General features: G+C 40.5%; 1 protein-coding gene across 2 annotated transcripts in view; it reads right to left on the bottom strand.

Annotated features, from left to right (window-relative positions):
- Positions 1-21,821, bottom strand: part of LOC111867749 — a 143,507-nt gene that overhangs the window by 33,672 nt on the left and 88,014 nt on the right. For both annotated transcript variants that reach the window (XM_023857872.2, XM_023857873.1), the window contains exon 2: positions 7,303-7,391. In XM_023857872.2, coding sequence (XP_023713640.1) covers positions 7,303-7,350 — 48 coding nt within the window. In that variant the 5' untranslated portion in view covers positions 7,351-7,391. The remainder of the gene's footprint in view (positions 1-7,302; positions 7,392-21,821) is intronic.

The following is a 21,821-nucleotide window of genomic DNA, read 5'->3' as shown; positions in this document are numbered from 1 at the left end:
TATACAGGAGAATTGAGAAATGAATTAAATGTTCAAAACTTTATTAATACGGTAATATGATGAACTTAAGATTTACACACTGCTGGAAGAACTACGTTGGCATATCGGTGTTGAGCCTAGACAGTTGGAAAAGAAGATGAAAATAAATCATCCACATCGGAAATTAAATTTATGAGAATTGTAGGGTATACAGTATTACCGTATTTACGCATGTATAGGCCGCATATTTTTTGCCAAAAATTCAAGAGGAAAACTGGGGTGCTGCTTATATTCAAAATATTCGAAATCACACTTCATTTAAAAAAATTATATTCATAATTAGTAATACTAGTAGTATACTTATAGTAATAATATTCCAAGAAAATTATTTTTTTCTATAATTTCTGTCTGAAAATTGTGCTGCGGCCGATACACGCACGCGGCCTATACATGCGTAAATACGGTATATTATTATATAATTTCTCTTGCGTTATAATAGTGTATACTATACACTTTTATGACGCAAGCGAAATTATATTTTGGGAAGAATTGAAGCTTAATTTGTCATTACATTTATGTAAAAGTGTAGGACCGGTTGGTGAACTTATGTAAGAAGAAGTGGATGTAACAGAGTACCAAAATAGCTACAACGCACAAGCCTAAGGTGAAGACAAGTTAAGACAGATCATAAAAGGGACAATATGATAACAAGTATGCCACACTGCCTGATTAGTGACTGTGTGATGGAGGTTATGAATGCTATGGAAAGAAATGCACTAAAAGTAGTGATTCAAAATATATTTTTTGCTTCTTTGTTACGACCACTATCTTACTAAGTGAGTATAAAATAATNATAGTGCATAAGCAAGTATTATTTTACTTCTTTTGGCTTATTTTGGACTTCACCCATCGTCTGGTATGTAAAAGACAAAAGACCACGACGTTTCGGAGACTGGATCTGTCTCCGTTTTCAGGTGGATAGGGAAGGATAAACCTACTCAGTTGGACCAGCTAGAAAGAGCTAGTCTCAATCACTGGTCCACCTATCCATCTGAAGACGGAGACAGATCCAGTCTCCGAAACGTCGTGGTCTTTTGTCTTTTACATACCAGACGATGGGTGAAGTCCAAAATAAGCCAAAAGAAGTAAAATAATACTTGCTTATGCACTATGACTTCTTAGTTTTTCATGTAAGCAGCGTTACAGATCTCGTCGTGGTCGTCAATGGAACAGATCCGGAGACTTTAGCAAACGTGGATCTAAATATCAGCAATTTCGAGCAATATTCTCTGAAATTCTGCCTGCAGTGTACTCGTCTCAGCGAGCAGGTTCGCCAGCAGGTTCTTATAGCGGTAACGCTCTACAGTTGTATGCTGGAGGTAACGCGGTTCGAGTCGCGGCGGAGTAATTGGCTGTTCTGATTTTATTGTTTTTCTCAGTTTTATCTCAGACGAATGCCCAAACAACACCTTCACGTGTACTAGGATCGTCTCCTCCCAGATCCCACTCACTCACCATTTATAATCATATTCCCGTTTAGTTACACAAAACTGCATATCTACAGCTACAAAAGCATCGTTAAAAATGAGAAGAACCAATCAGTGAAACAATATTCGAACTCAGCTGAATCAAAATGTAACACTTTAAAATTCTAAATTTTCGCAAAACGCAAATGCAAACGTGCAAATGTATGGAAAATGCGCAAATACAAAAAAAAAAAATGAAAAAAAATAGGACCCGTCTGTTGATAGGACTACCCACAGTTATATCAAAACTTCACAAAAATAAATCTGTTTCGATTTGCAACATAATTATGCGGATGTAAGATTTGACATTTTCACGGCGGTGACTATGAAGAATGACTTCTTCTGGTATGTGATGCCGTGTGGATCTTATTTGAACCGACTTTTCTCCGAAACGTCGGTTCAAACAAGATCTACGCAGAGCCACATCACAGAAGACGGCATTCTTCATAATTATTCTCACATTATATTTGATACAATTGTTTTATGTTTATTTCAAATACACAATATTTCGGGAGTTACAGTAGAACGCCGATTATCCTAATTAATTTGTGACAAAGGTAGTTCTGATAATTGGATTAAATTCTTATCCATAAAAAGAACTAAAACATTATTATAATAATGAAAAACTAAAAACTGTTAAAACAGGTGGAACATGAAAAATGAATAAACATAATTACAACATAACATTCTCAAACTCTTTCTTTAAATAGGTCCAACAGTAACGTTTACTTAGCAGACTCAATCCTTGGTTCCGCTGGTTCGGTTAATTGGCAATTAGGATAATCGGCGTCCTACTGTATTTACTTCTACAGCTTAGCCATGGCATTCCACGGTTGTCAGGAAATTAGTTTAATTTCCTGGTATTCTGAAGGCACCGTGTCAGACACCGACTGTCATCACTAATATCAGACTGTAAAAGTAATTGCGTATCTATGCGTGTAAGAGAAATCACATGAAGATGGCAGTCACATATCGTGTATACTAAACATACCCGTACACAGATTGTACGACGTCACACATAATACGTTCGTAATCAATTGAACATTGTCACAAGCGTTTAGGATATCGTAGGCTTAATGCATATGAGGACGGTTAAAAGCTACTGAATATAGTATGTTCTTTTTCCTTGGCACTACAGCCCCAGTGAGCCTAGGCCTACCTCCATGAACTTCCGTTCACTTCGGTTTTTCTAGATCTTACACGTTCGGTAGGACTCCTCGGGCTGGTGATCAGCTCGTCGCAAGGCCTCTACCTGTATACAAACACAGAAAAACGCACACCCACAAACTAAACATCCTTGCCCTGAGTGGGATTCGAACCCACGATCCCGGTTTCCAAGCGATCGAAGACAGTACATGCCTTAGACCGCTGGGCTACCGTGACCGGCGAATATAGTATGTAGGCCTCCCCAATTCTGGATGTTTATACTAAAGAAACTTCAACCATTCTTTCTTCCAGTATATAAGACTATGTAGTCAGGAGAAGTAAGCCGACGTTCTCAAATAAAGATAAAGGCAAAGCTATCCCTGTAACAGACCGTGGAGGCCAATAGGGTTGTGAGATGTCGAAATTCCCACATTTCTAGAAAATCGGTTCACAAATGGTGGTGAGGTTATCAGCCTTACACACCGGCCGCCCTTTACCCCCAGGTAGATTCCTGGTATTCATTTCTGTTAGACGCTGAGTCGAGCCCAGGGCCATAGAGCAGTTGGAATGTTTAGGTAAATTGAAAAATCCAGTTACCTCATCTGGAAGCTAACCCGCCTGTAGCATAATGCTTCAACCAACTTCGCTACCGCGTGTCTCTATACTCACAAATATAAAATCGAAAGTAAGATACAGGAATCAAGGGACTTCGCGATAATGCATAGTTACTAGGTGAGAGAAACAGGCATGCCACTCAGACGTATGGGGGACTGAAGGTACAGATCTAGTTTTCTTTACTTCGGCACTAGATGGATGTTAATGGTCAGTTTCAGGGCTCTGCCGTTTTACTCCCTGGGAGACAGGCGCCCAGATACCCATCGGGTAGGAGACTGGGTGGGCCCCAGAGTCGGTCTGGACGCTGAGAAGAGGATGCCTTGCACTGCTGAGAATCGAACCCGGACAGTCCATTCCATAGCCCATTGCTATACCGACTGAGTTATCTAGGCTCCAAACGAGAAATAAATATAGAATTTTAAACGGAAACCCCAAACGAAAGGTTCAATTTTGGAGGCGGTTGCCTATTTACACGTTTTATTTCTACATTTATCTTAAGTGATTAAATAAAATACCCAGAAAGTTGGATATTGGGCATCTTTTCAGAATTCAGAACCCAGAATCGTTCGAGTAAGAAGCAGGAACAATATCCACTCAATTGCTACATTCGGTCAAATCTGATATTTCTGGGCCGAACATGGCAAAAACAACCTAGAAAAGTAATCCCCGTTTTCATGTTTTTGTACAAGTAAGCAATAGACTTGAAAGCTTACAAGTGCGAGACGCGGCGACCTCAGTCCAGTGCAGTACATAATGACAAGCAAGAAACAAGTATTCTTGTGGCAAGTTTATCACCTTTCATGTATTATCTCAAACGTCTTTTATTATTAAGTCTCGGGGTTCTTATTATGGAACAGTTTTCAGCCGTTGGTCCATATTAAGTGGTAAAGGCGCCAGTCATTCTCTGGGAGAGGCTCACAGAATTAATTCAAGTGTCTGGCTTGATTTTCAGTTTCCCTTATCATTTTCTTCACCAATAAGTTTGAGAATGGGAAGACATCAAAATATTCACTTAAGAACAGCTGTGCGTTTTCTGTTGCATGAAAATCATTCGAAATTTAAATCTCAAGCGTGATGCTCATAGAAAGAGACCATGCATATTTTGTAGAAAAGTGATAATGTCAGTTGTTCAGGCAGTCTCTGTGCAGGAAGCCTGGTTATGAATCGGTCACTCATAGGCTATTTAGCAATGGTTTCCAACCACGTGTTACGCAACATCGTCGAAAGAGATGGTCGATAAACAGAACCATTTTTATCTCTGTAAGATTTGAGGTTTTCACGTCAGTGACTGTGAAGAATTCCGACTTCTGGGATGGGGCGCCGTGTAGATATTGTGTGAACCGACGTTTCGGCGGAATATATCGCCTCCATCTTCGTGGTAGAAAAATCCATGAGGGAGGATTCAGCGTGAGCAGGTGGCTGTAGACTCAGTCTTGTCTCTACAGAGTGAGTTAATGTGTCCTGCGATTGATAATCCCACCAGCTGCGAAATTCGCGCTGTTATCCGCTTTTTTCACGCTAAAAACTTGTAAGCTGCGGAAATCCATCGTGAATTATGCTCGGTTTACGGACAGAATGTAATGAGTGAAAAAATTGTAAGACAACGGTGTAGAATGTTCAAAGATCGGTGGGCGGAGAAAAGTTCACTATAAAGAGCGAAGTACTCGACGTGTCATCTGTACTGAGTGATGATCTTGTTCACAGTGTTGCCCAAAAAATTGTGAAGGACAGCGCTTCGCAATTTCAGAACTTCAATGTGAATTTCTACAAATTTCACGCACCGAGCTCACAGGCAGCAGACTTCTTTGACACAAGCACACAGAAACTTACACCCCTATATGAGAAGGGCCTCAATTCCGTGGTAACTATATTGAGATGTAAGTTAATATGCAAGTGTTTTTGTATATAACACCTTTTCTCATTGTTTGTTTTGTTAACAGCTCACCGGAAGTTACTTTATGAATAGCCCTTGTATTTTCAAATCAACAAGTGGAAAAGGAATTTTACTTCAAACTAAATTGGAACGCAAGGCTACGCGATGGGGACCATCGTCTAACTGCTTGAGTTATGGTATAATATCCCAGAAGATAGTGTCCTACTTAACTAAGTTTGTTTCATATATGAAAGCACAAATATATACGCATTCAGAGACCTACAGCAGATTTTAACATCATAGACTGAATGATGAAAGTTTCTGCCCGAGGTAATATGAATAATAATATCGCTTATATAAGTAAAATTTCCAAAATATTTCGGACAAATACATCAGGCAAGTAGGTAAGGGTAAATAAATATCGACTCTGTAATTCAAGGTGTCTGACAGGCGATGTGACAACTGCAAAGAGAAACACTCCTGTAACAGTTAAAATTCTTTGTAGTCATAAACGCTGTTCCGGAAAAGTGCTGACTGTAGTGAAGGCCTTACGGCTCGCGGATTCACTGCGAGGCTAAGAAGAGCATTAACTGGCTACCGTAAGATTGCGCTTGTGACATACCTGATGGCCTGTCAGTTCCTAGGAATAAGTCGATCAACAGACCTGGACAAGATGTGAACCACGTACAGTGGTACAGCGAACAGTGAACGGGACAGAGGGAGAAAGAAGCAAGACACGTTCCAGTTATAATGTTCTCAGTACAGGTTGAGCATATCCCGTAAATACAACTTACGTCTGACGGGTTAGATAGAAGCACTCAGAAGCTTGAGTTAATCTTGAACCTACAAGTCTTGGATTATGACGACAATTCATGTCTGCATCTCTGTGAGGTGAACCCAAAACGTGCTTCTGGGAAATAACATGGGGCTGGAAGAAATAACATTCCTCTTCCAATTATATTTTCTATTTTAAAGTATTATATATAGCATAGTAAAAAAAAAAGAATTAAAGTTATCCCTGTAACAGGCCGTAAAGGCCCGTGGTGTTGTGAGACGTCGAGGCTCCCATATTTTCTCTACAATAGGCTCAAAGATGGCTAGAAGTTTGTCAGCCTTACGCGCCGGCAGCCCTTTACCCCCCAAGGAAGATTGCTGGAACTCATTTCCGTTAGAGGCTGAGCCCACCCCGGGGCCATAGTGCGGCTGGAATTATTAGGTAAATTGCAAAAAATCCACCTCATCTGGAATCGAACCCGCGACTTTGCCGCTTGTAGCACAGTGTCTTAACCAACTACGCTACCGCGTTCCCTATTATATATATAGCATTCCGTTGTAAAAATATTTCTCAGAAATGATGTGTTTGATAAGTAATGATAATTGAAATTATTTGTTAGTAAGATCATAGTCAGTAATCTCGTATCAAAAACTGATTTATGAAAAATTTAATTGGCCAAATTGTTTGCTATAATATTTTCACTGTGGGAATTAATCTCTTTCGGGCAGACCAAACGTTTGACTGGAAAACTTTTAAAATTCAAACTGTAAATTCATTCAGTTTTAACATTACACAGATATATTTACTTGTAACAGAAATATCTGGAGAGTGGTTGGCTGTTCTTGTCTAGCCTGAAGTTCCAGTTTCAGTTTAGTATTTCCGAAATTAAATTCCAATGAAATTCCGTTCAAGTGAACACTCAAAATATATGTGAAAAATCGGACAGACAGGTACACACTTTCTTTTTTAAGTGTTTAATCTACAGTATTTTTGACACTACGTTTGAGCCCAGATAATCTGAAATTATATCAGATTCAGCCATTTTGTATCTAAATTTCATGCATTTGTATTGTACAATCTCGTGTAAGTTAAGCATTAATTTATATTCACTGCTACCACTCCGTAAAATTGAGTAAAATTAATAGTTTTTTGGATATTGTTTTCCATTATAATGGCAACTGGGTTGCATATTTAGAAACTCAATAATTCACTGTGTGTTTCCTCTGACTAGAAGCTCTGCCTGAAGTGAGACGTGCCTGGCGACTGATATTTAAGATCAAGGATGGCGATCAACAAATAAACCATGGATATGATTGCTAAAGCTATCACTGATTGTTATTTCTGACATCCCTGGCAATGATCAGATCCCTCAAGAAGTTGATACTAACCCCCTTTAGTAGGAGACAGGCTACCAGCAAAGTACGCAGTAGGAGCATGCCTCGTTGTCTGCAGCCACTGCGCCCAGTTGGTCTCGCGTCTGAAACCAAGAAACACATATCAGCTATTGCATCAATCCACACTGGGCCGAAATATTATAACATGTTCTAGCTTACGGAAGTAGGTAGCAAGTCTGCGAATTTTATTAACATTATTTCGTTGTTTCAGTTTTCTTATTCTGTCATTACATGTGACGTTAAAATTAGGTTCGATCCCGGGTCTGGTCAAGTGGGATTTGTGGTGGACGAAGTGGTGCTGGAGCAGGTTTTCTCCGAGTACTTTAGTTTCCCCTGCTAATCTTCATTCCACCAATTGCTCCACAGTCACCCTCACCTATCATCTGGGGCTGGTACAATAGGCCAGAAGTGGCCGCAGTATAAGGGACTTAGTCCCACCCTAATAGCAATAAGAAAAACGTTAAGATTACTGGAAATTCCTCTGTCTACGGCCTTCATTTAGGAAGTACTGTGGTTCATGACATACTATACACATTTGAAAAAATACTCGTATGTCTCTATGATATGAGTTTCGAAAAAGTCTGGAAAATTATACCTCCTTTTACTCAAGCTCAGACGCATAATTTGTTTTATTTAAACCCTGGGGTTTTAAACTAACGTATACCATATCTGGTATGGATTAGATTGAACTGGCTCAGGATAGGGACCAGTGGAGGGCTCTTGTGAACACGGAAATAAACCTTCCGGTTCCATAAAATGTTGGAAAATTCTCGAGTAGCTGCAGAATTGGAGACTCCTCCAGAAGGGCTCAGCTCCATGAGTAAGTATACCATGTCTGCAGTAGTAGGTTTTGAGGATCTTACAGTGGTCGTTATGGAGATTTATATTTTCCGGGATGTAATGTCATGTGGTTCGTTGAAAGTCGATCGACGCTTCGGAGGAGCTGTAGTTAAGTTTCAACAGACTGCACGGTGTGATTTCCATTCTTCATTTCTACGAGCATTTATTCTGATTTTTTGCGAATGGTTGAATCTCCAAATCTTCATTCGATGTTAAGCCCGCAAATCAATTCACGTCGTAGGTCAGACAAACCAATACGGATACGAAGTGCTCCCGAATTATGTAAGCCTTCGTTTCCGGAAACTCTAGTACTCTAGTATAAGCCAGATTTTACTTGTCACAAATGAGCGTAATATGTACGTTTGTCCTGTTATAAATGTGTGAAGCAACCTAGAAGCAGTAGAAGTAACTTAACATTGACATGCTTGGCCGAGAGAAGCAAACGGTAGCGTAGTTGGTTAAGGAACTATGCTACAAACCGGAAAGACCCGAGTTCGATTCCCGTTGAAGTCACTGAATATTTCAATTTACCTAATCCTTCCAGTAGCATTATGGCCCTGGGGTCGACTTTGCCTCTAGCAGAAATTAGTACCAGGAATATTCCTTAAGATAAAGGGCGGCCGGCGCGCTAGGCTGACAACCTCACCGCCATCTGTGAGCCGATTGTCTAGAACATGAGAGGCTCGATGTCTCAGAGCCCTATGGGCCTCCACGGCCTGTTACAGGAATAGCTTTACTTCTGTTACTTTTACATGCTGGGCCAGGGCACAGACTATTCCTACTGATGAGGTATATCGTGGTTTTCCTTAGTCTGCCTAGGCAAAGGACCTAGCATTCCACATTATATAATTTTAGAGGACAGTGTCGCGTAATCAACCATAATCAACATAGACTTGTACTTGTCATACATTAATTCGTAACAGTAAGTTAACAAAAACTATATATCCAGTAAGTATGAATATAACACAAGGTATCAGAATTTATCAAAAATTGGTAACATTTTGCAGGCTCTAATATAAAGTGTGATTTGCATAAATCAAGCCTTGCATGACCCGGGGAGGGTGTTGTTTCAAATTTCAGAATTTATTGAATGTTATATAACAGAAGGCCAAAATTTGTGACTGCAAAATAACAGTAAAAGTTACCTACACTACATGTAATACTTCGATGCAAGCTCTGCTTATACCTCGACATTAATTCAACTTCTAATTCAGCAACTGCCATGCTCATTCCACGACATGTATAATGAGTAAGAGTGTGCAGCATCAGACGCTCTGCCTGTATTTGCTGTAGCGACGTGAGGTTCGAGAAGTACACTGTCCCATTCATAACCGCCTATCTATGTAGACTTATGACGAATTCGCAGTCCAGGAGGTGGATCCTTCTCTGCCAATCCGCTTACTCAAAAACTGGGCATTCAGTGACCCTTGGCGTGCTGGAAGACCATATTGCTGCCTACCTTAGACTGCGGAAAACATGTGGTTTTCCAGGAAGTCTAAACACGTTAATAAATATTGATTCTGTAAATAAAATGAACTCCACATCTCCGTCCTTGTGAGCGCATAAGGCAAATCAACCGCTGAAATAATTCTTTTGTGTTCTGGGTGTTCACTGGCTGAAAAATAATTCCACATTCGACAGAAATTCCAATTATCACCTGAAATAAAATATTTCACTGTTATTTGTTGAGTTCCAAATGCCATTGTTGCTCTTAGCGTTTTTAATGAACATGTACCCTGAAATAGCAGCACCCTCTTATGGAAATCCTGTAATCTCTCCCGAAATTATAAGGAGTTACGTACCGGTATATTCACGTATCACTTTCACACTGAAAGCTGAAACACTGACGCCGCGCTAAGCGTTAGGTGTTTCTGTCAAACCATCGTGGTTTGTTCCTTGTATTGTACGGAACATGACATAATTAGGTGAAATATCTAGATGACTTTCGTGAAACTTCGTGTATTCTACATGTTCCTGCGCTTAAATTCGCCGTCAGCAGTGCCTACAACTTTCACATCAACTCTTTTCATGCGTGCAAAATTTCTTGACCACAAGCTGAATGATAGAAATATTCGTTAGTAATGAATTGGAAAGGTTTAGGAAGGAAAGGATCATGGCTTATGTAGGATTTGAGGTTCTCACAGCAGTGGTTATGATGAGTTTTATCTTCTAGAATATTCATTCATTCATTCATTCATTGTTGGAGGAGGTGGGTTTCCCCATGCATTTAGACCAGTTGTTGGTCCATTGTGCATCCCCCTTTAATTTCTACTGTCTCCATACACTACCGGTACTGGTGCCCATTATCAGCGCCACTTTCTGCCAGCGAGGTCAGCCCTCTACTGGCAGTGGTATCCGATAATTAGTCCCTTTCTAGAATATAACGTCGTGTAGTCCGTTGAAAGTCAAGCGACGTTTAAGAGGAACATATCGCCTCTATCCCATCCACCTGCTTTGGTATCTTGCTCGGCTTCTTATTCGACCCTGAAGATGGAAGCTACCAGTTCCTCCGAAACGTCGATTCTCTTCTTGCCACCTGCTTTCAAATTGCTATCTTGCTCGGCTTAGTTTACTACGCCGAAGATGGAGACGGTTTGTTCCTCCAAAACGACGTTTGACTTTCAATACACGGTTTTATATCCCGGAAGAAAGAACTCTTCGGCCGTGACTTAATTTCACCATTTGTCTTGAGGTACCGAGGAAAATCAAAGAAATCTTCGCGTAAGCTAGCAACTCTCCTTAGTGAGATTTTAACCTGCTGAATACGATGCATGAAAAACCAATCGACTGCAGAATTTATTTAATTTTCTTTAATTTAGAAGGAAATTACCCTACTTTCCGTAAACCCAGCTGATCTCTATAATGGAGATCCTTTGATTCGGTGTAATAAAACGTGTGTTGTCTGTTGTCCTTAAGTTGGTCAGACTGTTTGGATTCACACGATCCGCAGCAATTAAAGGCATTAACATCTATCAAACCAGGCACTTCAACAATTCCAAAGACAGCTGCTTCTTAATAACCCAAGCCAATTAATATGAAGTATTAAAAAGACTGCCTACTTTGGACGAACGACTCTCCTTATAGCAATTAAGTATAATTTCAGACTCTTCATTAGAATCAGATCGAAATGACAGTATAATTAAAAATGTTCCCGCACAGCAGCGAGTCTCCCTCGCCAAAATTTATTGTTGGATCATATTCGTACTTCCAAAATACGAATTTCTTCATCGGAGCTATTTATATACTCTATTTTAATACATAAACTCTCAGTAGTCAAAGCACTGTTCTACAGTAAAAAAATTAAACTGAAAATTGTTGAAATTTTGGTGTCAGCTTATTGTTAAAATTTTCGTACCGTATTCGGTTTAGCAATAACCTGTTTCCATTGAATTACGCGGTTGAGACAAAAGCACCTCCCAATTAAGATACGGTAACAGAATTTCAGCTTTCCAAAATTATTCCAGTAATTATGAGACCTGATATTTTAAAGGCCACGAAGGAGTTCTTTGTGGTCTCTGGGGTAGGACAAGTGTAACTTGGTAGGTTACCGACGTTTGGGAGGAACCTGTTGATTCGATTATGAAAGTGTTTTCTTCCCCCCCCCCCTTGGCACTACAGCCCCAGTGGGCCTAGGCTTCCTCCATGAACTTCTCCGTTCACTTCGGTTTTTCTAGATCTTACACATTCGGTAGGACTCCTTGGGCGGGTGATCAGCTTGTCGCAAGGCCCCTACCTGTACATAAATACAGAAAGACGCACACACACAAACTAAACATCCATGCCCTGAGTGGGATTCGAACCCACGATCCCGGTTTCCAAACGACCGAAGACAATACATGCCTTAGACCGCTCGGCTACCGTGACCGGCGAAGGTGCTTCTCCTAGACTACAATTTCTCGTCAACCAGAAATCAAATTAATTCATTCAAAAAAAATATATGTTACGTACTTCTTGTTTATCACTTCCGAGAAATGTATAGCACACGTCTTCACCTCTCTGACTTAAATACCATGACAAATTGCGGGCCAAATTCCAAATTACATCATAAAACACTTACGATTAGCTAAAACTACTGCACATTTTCCGAAAGTCCCACATTCAAATTTCGATCCAGAATTAAGACAGTCCAATGAAAGGTTATTGAAATTTCCTAAGCGCCTTCAGGCAGAGGCCTTGCCAGTACCCCACATCATGTCACGGCCGCTTCCTTCTTCATCCTTACCAATTCATTATTCAGTAATCATCCTACGATTCAAAGCTACAATATTACATGTACAATTCCTCCGTTATGCAGGGTACAACACTGCGAAGGGTACCGGGCTTTGTAATGTGCTAATTACAGCAACTGATTTCCGTTCAGGAACGTCTGGCCATCATTTTGAATTTTAAGTCTTCGGCATAAATGGAACAGATCAAATATACGTAAAACTTTTTGGTCGAAAATTGTGGAAGGAAGAGACCGCTGTAAGGACCTGTGCGTAGTTGAAAGGTTAATGTTATTGAGGTCTTAAAGTAGTAGAGAGAGAGGGTAAGGACTGCATTGTCCTGGCTACTGATGTGTATCAGTGTCGGGCTCTTCTTAACAAGGCTATGGATATTCTCTTTCCATGATAGGTGGGGATTTCTTGAACAGCTGTGCATCTATCAGCTTCTCAATAAGAAATCTGCTCCATGTAGTCAGTTCAGTTAGCTGCATGGCTTTCATCAGTTTTATTTGTTTTTTCTCTCGTTACTCCTTTTGGCGTACTGTTCATTTGTTTGTAACAGGAGCACATCGCACAGTTCGCAGTGGAGGCTTATGTGAACTCGAACGACTTGTTTTGAGCTGCCAATCAGATGGTAGCCTATATTACCAGTGCTTATGCGTGCCCGTGGCTCCTCCCCGGACGGGTCTTCTCTCGGTATATCCCGCTTGGTATAACGGATCACAACCGGAATTCACAGTTACGGAACCAGATTTTTCATAGCCGGTACAAATTACACTTCTTCTCTGGTACGTCTCTTGAGAAAATGCCGATATAGCTGAAGCAGTGTCATTTCTTTTACATTCTTATTCAGCGCGGCGTTACGGGGGGGTATGTTTTTCGCTAAACGAAAGCAGTGCGTTCCTCAGTCTATGAATATATTTTAATAAATGTTGCAAGATAATTTATATATATTCTATATATGGACAAATACCGTCTTAAGTGCAACAATTTTATTGTAGTTTTTACTTCTTTTTCCTCCTCCAAACTACAATAAAATTGTTGCACTTAAGACGGTATTTGTCCATATATATTGTGTGAGTGTAACAGGATGCTGAAATATAATATTGTAAATATAATATTATGTATATTCTTTTGCTACTTGATAATTTCAAACCAAATGCATATTAATAGTTACTCCTCAGATTCTATTAGAGAGTCTGGTTTATTCAAGTGCAGCGCGCTATATCAGAGAACAAAATATCGTGTCCCGTTTCTTAATATTTACATATATGATTCAATTCATTAGATGTTTTCTCTAAAAATAATAAATTCTTGCACAAACTAAAACTTTTTTTTTTTCACATTTTAACAGCAATGGAAACTCTAGGAATTTTGTGCTGTGTACACAAACTTTCTATAAATAATTTATTAAGATATTGATACGGAATCTGAGCCTAAGTAAGGCAAGCGGTAAAATAGTTTGACAATAAAGTTCACGGACTTATGTGGAAAACAAAATGAAAACACAAGGAAATAAAAAATTGTTTTTTTTCTATTCAAAATAATCTCCGTCAACTTGAACACGTTTGTTGAAACATTGAAAAAGTTTTTTGAAAACAGTCAGCGAAGGCCTCCAAAGGAACAGCGTTCAGTTCAGCCGTCATATCCTTCTTAATATCTTCAGCATCCTGACGTCTTCTTTGTTTTGAGAGAAGTTTCCATCTTAGGTAGCAGAAAAATGTAATAAAGAAAATTCCGGTTGTCTTGACAAAGCTGCATGAAGCTTCGGAATACGTGTGTGTGTCTGTGCTGCTTCTGCTGGCCCGTGAGTCTGTGTGGGACGATCTTAGCCCAGATCTTACTCTTCCTTAACTCTTAATCGACAATTTCACGAATCGTCCCATTATTGATATCTGGCTACAGATCCAGAGATCCGGGTTCAATTCCTGGCTCTACCACATTTTTTTTTCTGAGAAGTAGATGGTCTGGAACGGGGTCGTCTCAGCCTCGTGATGATAATTGAGAAGCTATTTGAAGAAAATAGCGGCTCCGGTCTAGAAAACCGAAATTAACGGCCGTGGGGATTCGTTGCGATGAACGTGACACACTCTATCCGCAAAAGTTGGCACTAAACTTCGCCGACAAGCGGCGGTAGCTCGGTCGGTATAGTTCGCTTGCCGACTAAAGCCACGGAGTTTAGTTTTTTAGATTCGCCCGCCAATATTCTGAGAGCCCACCGATCGTCTTATGTCACAATTTCAAGGACATTTCGAAATGTGTCTGCATTTCTAGAAGTTGAAGGACGCCCGCTTCTTGGATCATTCTGAAGATCCCCACTCCCTTCTTTAAGCCGTTTGAACCATTCAAATGCACTGCTACGACTTTGTACTTCATCATCACAGATAGTTTTCAACATTTCATAAGTTAGATTGTCGCTTTACCTAGTTAAACACAAAATTTGTTATTATTCATTGCTCCATACGTAAAAAAGTGACAGCAGTCAAAAACACAACTAAATCATGAACTGTAAGTGATTGGACATACTGAGTCCCGCTAATTGTTGGTAAGCGGTAGAACTACACTTTGATGAGAGCAGTTCGTTTCACCACATAATGTCAATGCTACAGCACAAATCCCGAAACTTTATTGCCAGATCACGTATAGACCCGTTTAAAATTTTCATCTTTCTTTTACGTATTAGACCCTACGACCTGCCCGCATATAAAGTAAAAGTAAAGGTATCCCTGTAAGAGACCGTGGAGGCCCATAGGGTTGTGAGATGTTGAGGTTCCCACATTTTCTAGACAATCGGCTCATAGAGGGTGGCAAGGTTGTCAGCCTTACGCGCTGACCTACATTTTTCCCCAAGAATATTCCTGGAACTCATTTCTGTTAGAGGCTGTGTCGACTCCAGGGCCATAGTGTGGCTGGAAGGATTAGGCAATTGAAAAAATCCAATGACCTCATCGGTATTTGAACCCGCGACCTTCCGCTTGTAGCATAGTGCCTCACCCAACTACGCTACAGCGTGCCACCACGATCTGCCGGCATTCCGAAACAAATTCTGAAACTACGGATTTTTCAGTTAATTGGCAGGAGTCTTCAGAAGGACGCTCGACCGATCGCAATTCCTCTGGTCGTACCGAACAACAGAACGCAGAAAAACTCGGGCACACATCCTTGCCGCGTGTGAGATACAGTTCCATGACACCAGTGTTTAAGCACAACGAAATAGAACGAGTCCTAGACCGCACCTACTGAGAGATCAGCATTTGCAACCATTAGAGTACGTGTAAATATTTCTGGCACCAGAAATACAGTAATTTTAGGCATCATCAGAAAAGACGATGTATTTCAGCAAATATGAAACCTCGCATATGGTAACGACGCAACCATATGTAATATCTAAAATATTCACCTCTTAAATCCTCTCATGTGTAGTTGGTCTTTCCATCTCTTCTTCGGACATCCATGTTTCCTTCATCAAATCGGTTTGTACTCTGGTATTCTGTTTGTTTCATTTCTACAATAAGTTTTCTAGAACGCTTCCGTGAAGCGATATTAGTCGTTATGGATTGGCCCGACTTGACGGCTGGTAGTTACGACAGTTCCACGTGAGAGCGCTGTGTCGCTCTATGTAAACGTTACTTGCAGTTCGTTATAAAGTCTTTACTTTAACTGTATGTAGGTTCAATTCTTTAGTTCGTATCTCACGTTTATGTAGTTTCATCTAATTACATTCCCCCCCCTTGGCACTAGAGCCCCAGTGGGCCTACGCCTACCTCCATGAACTTCTTCGCTAATTACATTTACCTTCTGATACTACTATACACTTCCTAGTGCAAAATGTCCTGATATTGTAGCCTGGAGTTGCATAGTGATCGTGTGTCTGTCCGTTGGTCTTTGTCTTAAGTAATTTTGAAAACCCGATCAAAGTGGCCACTCGGTCTAAGGCTAGAATTGTCTTCGCTCACTCGAAAGCTGGGATCGTGGGTTTGAATCCCAATCAAGGCATGAATGTCTATTTGTGCGTTTGTATTGTGTTTGTGTTGTCCTGTATGTAGCTAGTGGCCTTGCGACGGACTGATCACTCGTCCAAGGAGTCCTACCGTCTGTGTAAAAAGATTACGTAACTGAAAAGAGGCCAGAGCCCAACAAAAGGCTGTTGAGTAATTGATGAATAAATTTTGAAAGGTGGAATGCCGTTTAATTTGGATCTGTATATGAAAATGAGCCTGTCACGGTAGCCGAGCGGTCTAAGGCATGTACTGTCTTCGCTCGGTCGGAAGCCTGGATCGTGGGTTCGAATCCCACTCAGGGCATGGATATTTAGTTTGTGTGTGTGTTTTTCTGTGTTTGTCTACAGGTAGACGCCTTGCGACGAGCTGATCACTCGCCCAAGGAGTCCTACCGTCTGTGTAAAATCTAGTAAACCGAAGTGAAACGGAGAGTTTCATGGAGGTAGGCCTAGGACCAAATTGGGGCTGTAGCGCCACAGGAAAAAAAAAATATGAAAGTGAAGGTTTAGTTACATGACTGAGATTCAGTCCAGTGGTTTTGGATTGAGAGGAACCAGCGTGCGACGACGTGTTTCCCTTTGCAAATAAAAGTGAGAGAGGAAGTAACCTTCAATAATTTTTATGAATTTTTGTGTTTTAATTAGGGTGAATTCGATTAAAGACTGTAAAATACCTCGAAAATGATCTTGAAAACTGAATTGTTTTGAGTGACAGAAAATTGCATTTTAATATACATATTGTGCATAAATTAACCTATTGTGGAATAACATTAATGATGCTGCGGAATTACTTGTATTATACAATAAGATTTATGCCCATGTACAATAAGTGTATTAACTAATTCATTTCCTGATAGAATATCTACTGGAGCTTTGTGTATGGTATTATTTTAAATATTAAAAAATGTCTGCGTATTTAAATCATTGACTCTTTGTACTGCGAAACTAGAACCGAATCTGAAATATTTCGTTCAATTTTTATTTTATTTTCATTTTCATATAAAGTATCCAGTTGGCATTCGCCCAGATGTTCTGGTTTTGGTGTACAGAGAAGAATACGCGACTTCCATATTTATCTTAATAGTTTAAGTCTTTTATGCAAAGTGCACATTTTATTTTCAACCTCAAAGTATAGTTAACACTGCATAAGAATTCTGATTACGTCAACGGCCACCATGTAAATGCACCTACCTTATTTTTTAGTACGCCTTATCATGATATGGTTACAATATTCATAATTCATGTATACTGACAAACTAAACATGTGAAATCTAAATACAAGGTAACATGGCATAATGACCTGTTTAGCCTCTTGGCTGGTTTATTCGTCGGAATATAGACAGAAAATACATGTGTTCAAATGTAGATAAAACTGCAAAGAAAATTGTAATTAAACAAAAATTAAAATACGGTACATTAATTTGTCTGTGTGCTTAATTAATGGAACACTATGCCATGAAGATTTATGGGGGAGTGGATGACCTCAGCACTAGTTGGAGGTGAGAGGTCAGCTTCATATCACAACTGCTATACCCCCAGCGACACATCCCCCTGGTATTCGTTGAAGAGGAGGTTGGATGGGCCCGAAAGCAGGTCTTGATAACGTGGAGAGGAGCAAAACCTTGCACCTACAAGGACTCGAACTCCGACCACTCAGCCGTACAGCCAGTAACCAAGCGCTATCCCGGCTCTATACACGGTATGTATACATATAACATTTTCTGTCAACTAATCTTCCTCTCTGGGTGATGGTAAAAAATTAAAACTGCTCATGGTGTGGAACTGATAATATGACACAAAATATAAATAATATTGCAAACTGTAACTCTTCATTGGAAAACTGTTTAATATGATGAACATTTCACAACATACTCAGACAAATAATTTCTGATTCTGTGTAATGCTGCATCTGTTTTGCAATTTATTTTACAACTGAAGACAGAACGTGTTGTTCCATTAGATGAACTTCCTCCTTCGTATTCTGGTCTCTGTTTCGACCAGGAGATCGGTTATAGAGCTTACGGGTGTAATGTACCTACGTCACATTACGTCATGACAGCTTCTTTCCACTCCCTTCTATTGATCACTCTATTGTTCTGTTACATATCTTTCGTTACTGACAGTGTCGTTAAATAAACACAACAGACATGTGTGCAATCAATAAGAAGCGAAAAATTACAATGAAAGTAGGGAGAGTACACATAGGCCAGCTACAAGTTGGAACACACCGTACACCTTCCCTCCCCTCGTCTCATCAATGACACTAACCCCCTTTGTTAGGCCCTGGCCTCTTCTTCAGTTTCGTAATCATTTTCCGCAGACGGTAGGACTCCTTGGACAAGTGATCAGCCCGTCGCAAGGCCTCTACCTACACAGAGAGTAAGTGTACACACACACATCCATGTTTTTGAATGGGATTCGAAGCCACGATCTCAGTGTTCAAACGAGGGAAGACGGTTCACCCCTTAGAAGGGAAGGCCACTGTGATCGGAGCATCTTACCACCACTGCTTAACACTGGGCCAGCAGCTCAGGACTCAAAAGATAATATATCCATGACCTCTATCGTTGGTTTCTTTACTAAATACCTGCCTAAAAATAAAATGAAGGATTTCGTTTTACAGGATACACCCTTCCCCTTCCACGACGTATCGCACGCATATCGGCATGTCGTTTTAATTACTGTTCCAGTAAGAAGCCCGCTTCATCTTTCAAAGCACGAACGCTAACGGGAAAGTTCCCTTGGGCAGATAGTCAAAGCGGCATTGTAGCGCTCTGAGAGATGTTTCGCATTGTGCACAACATGGTTGCAGCCCCATGGCATCGAGGTACACATAGGCCTACATCGTATGTCTCCTGGTTCCTTCCCACTTCCGAAAACTTTTGAAGTTCTTGGAATATTAAGTTTCCTGCAACAGGTTACCTGGAATTGGTAGGATGCTGAAAGTAAGGAGTACAGTGGGTTGGGAACGTGGCTGGGTCGACAGAGAGAACGCATATATGCATAGATCTGATGGGGAAAAGTTCTCGATAATTTCCTTTTGCAAGACCGAAAATGAGATATGAAGATAATATTAAGATCGATCTTATGAAGATATGTTGCGAGGACGGTGGCTAGGTGCAACTGGTTGATGATGTTGTCCACTGCTGGGCACTGGTATTGGAGATGTTGAAACTTTCTGTTCTACTGTCACATTTTTGCTATTTAACTAGAAATGTAGGATCGAAATATTTTTGGAATAACAATACATATACGAGGGGGGACCCAAAAAATAACCGGAAACGACCTGTTGCGCGCGCATGCTTTGTAGTTACGAGTTGTGCTGCTAGGTGGTGTTAGCTGGGGGTCTCCCGCGACTGTTAGTGAGCAGGCGTCAGTCTGAGTTAAGTGGTTTGTCTGTGGTGCTCTGTTGTGTGCGTTCCTGTTTCAACCCTTTGGCGATTAGTGAGATGGCCGACCAGAAGGAACAAAGAGTGTGCGTGAAATTTATGAAGATCGTCGAAAGACCATTGACCAACTTTCTGAGGAAACGAACATCTCATGGAGCACGGTCCAGCGAATTTTAACCGAAGGTTTGCACATGAGACGGGTGTCTGCAAAATTTGTTCCTCGCTTGCTCGGAGATGACCAAAGAGAAAACCGCGTGAATGTTTGCCGCGACTTGAAGAGTGAAGTGCAGTTTTCCCTAACAGAAAGCAAAATTTCACGCACACTCTTTGTTCCTTCTGGTCGGCCATCTCACTAATCGCCAAAGGGTTGAAACAGGAACGCACACAACAGAGCACCACAGACAAACCACTTAACTCAGACTGACGCCAGCTCACTAACAGTTGCGGGAGACCCCCAGCTAACACCACCTAGCAGCACAACTTGTAACTACAAAGCATGCGCGCGCAACAGGTCGTTTCCGGTTATTTTTGGGTCCCCCTTCGTATATGATACTTATAACGAAAATACGAGTATTATGACTGATGGAATTAAGTTATGTGATGACTTTTTGAACTTCGGAAACTATGTAGCACGCCAAGAAATTCTTCCTGACAGAGTCCTATACAAATTAATAATTTGAGATCCTTACAGCGGTGGTTATGAACAATTCCATATTCTTGGCTATAACGCCATGTAGTCCGCTGAAAGTTAAGCGATATTACTGAGGAACATTTCGGCTCCATCTCCAGGCTCGAAGAACAAGCCAGTATGAATCAGCTAGTAAGGAGACCTTCATGCTAGTTTCTTTCTTGGCTTATTTTTCAACCCTGAAGATGGAGGTGATGCGTTACTCCAAAACGTTGGCTGACTTTCAGCTTTCTATGTGGCCCCATATCCTAGAAGATATAGCCCTTCAATTTATCCACACTCTAAGATTTCCGAGCGACTTCAAAACCCAACCGGCGAGATTATTCAAAATACTGAAGATGCAGCAGTGATTTGCTTATTTATATATCAACTAACGAAGATATTGGCACCTCGAACCATACAGCGTCAGTGACTGGACTCTATTAAATAATGAATTGGAAAGGAAGCGGTTGTAGCCTAAAACTAGATACTATCCAAGGACCCCGGAACTCATTTCGAGAGACTGAATAAAATGAAAAGAAACTCTTCAGCAGGACTGTCGGTGTCCCGATTGAGAATCGAACCAATCATCTCTCGAATACATATCAGAAGGATTACATTTCGAGCTGACTTCCTGCATCCAATTCAAGGGTGTTACTTCCTTTCGTTCAGAGCAATACTCTTACTGTCATTACATTTCTAGCTGACTTCCAAACCCACTTCAAGTAAGTTACTTCCATTCGCTCAGAACAATACTCTTACATAGCACGAAAAGTCAAGTGCACAATGGGGCTTGCCAGTACAACATTAAACATCCCGTAAAATATCTCGAAGAAGGAGATTATTTAAAGCATATTGTATGTTTAGGAAATTATTGAATGAACTGGTGTTCTGTGTCCGGCTCCTAGTAGCAATATGAATCATTCAGGAGGCTACAGTAGAGGTAACACTCTAGACGAGTTTTCTGGGCGTAGCCGGATTTTCCAAACAACAAAAGAATACTGGTAATAATACACCCTGCACTTGCATTCTAGGCGTGACCGGAACTTTCAAGTAGAAAGCAGTAGCGTTCACACTACTGGTATTGTGTTTGAGCATCTCATGCCTTAGTTGAGCACGCGATGCGCAATGCAATCTTGTAAAGACTCTCGTGTCTTACGTGCAATGAAGTATTACAATCCAGTGCAGCAATTTAGCGAATTAAATAAATCTGCTGATGGCCCATACGGCCAAAACATGTTCTATATGAAACATAAACTAAATCATGTTTAAAAAATCATGAAATAAATGTTGTATTTACAAGATTGTATTACATGTATCGGTAGATATAAAGTAACATCCTAGACTTGTATTCCCGCTGCTTCAGAGCGCAGTCAGGCAACCAGCTATTCTGTCAGCTGTTCATCATGTTT

The sequence above is a fragment of the Cryptotermes secundus genome, unplaced genomic scaffold (genome assembly GCF_002891405.2).
Source record: "Cryptotermes secundus unplaced genomic scaffold, Csec_1.0 scaffold116, whole genome shotgun sequence".
Taxonomy (NCBI): domain Eukaryota; kingdom Metazoa; phylum Arthropoda; class Insecta; order Blattodea; family Kalotermitidae; genus Cryptotermes; species Cryptotermes secundus.
Note: the sequence above shows the minus strand (reverse complement) of the source record. Positions and strands in the feature narration are given on the sequence as shown.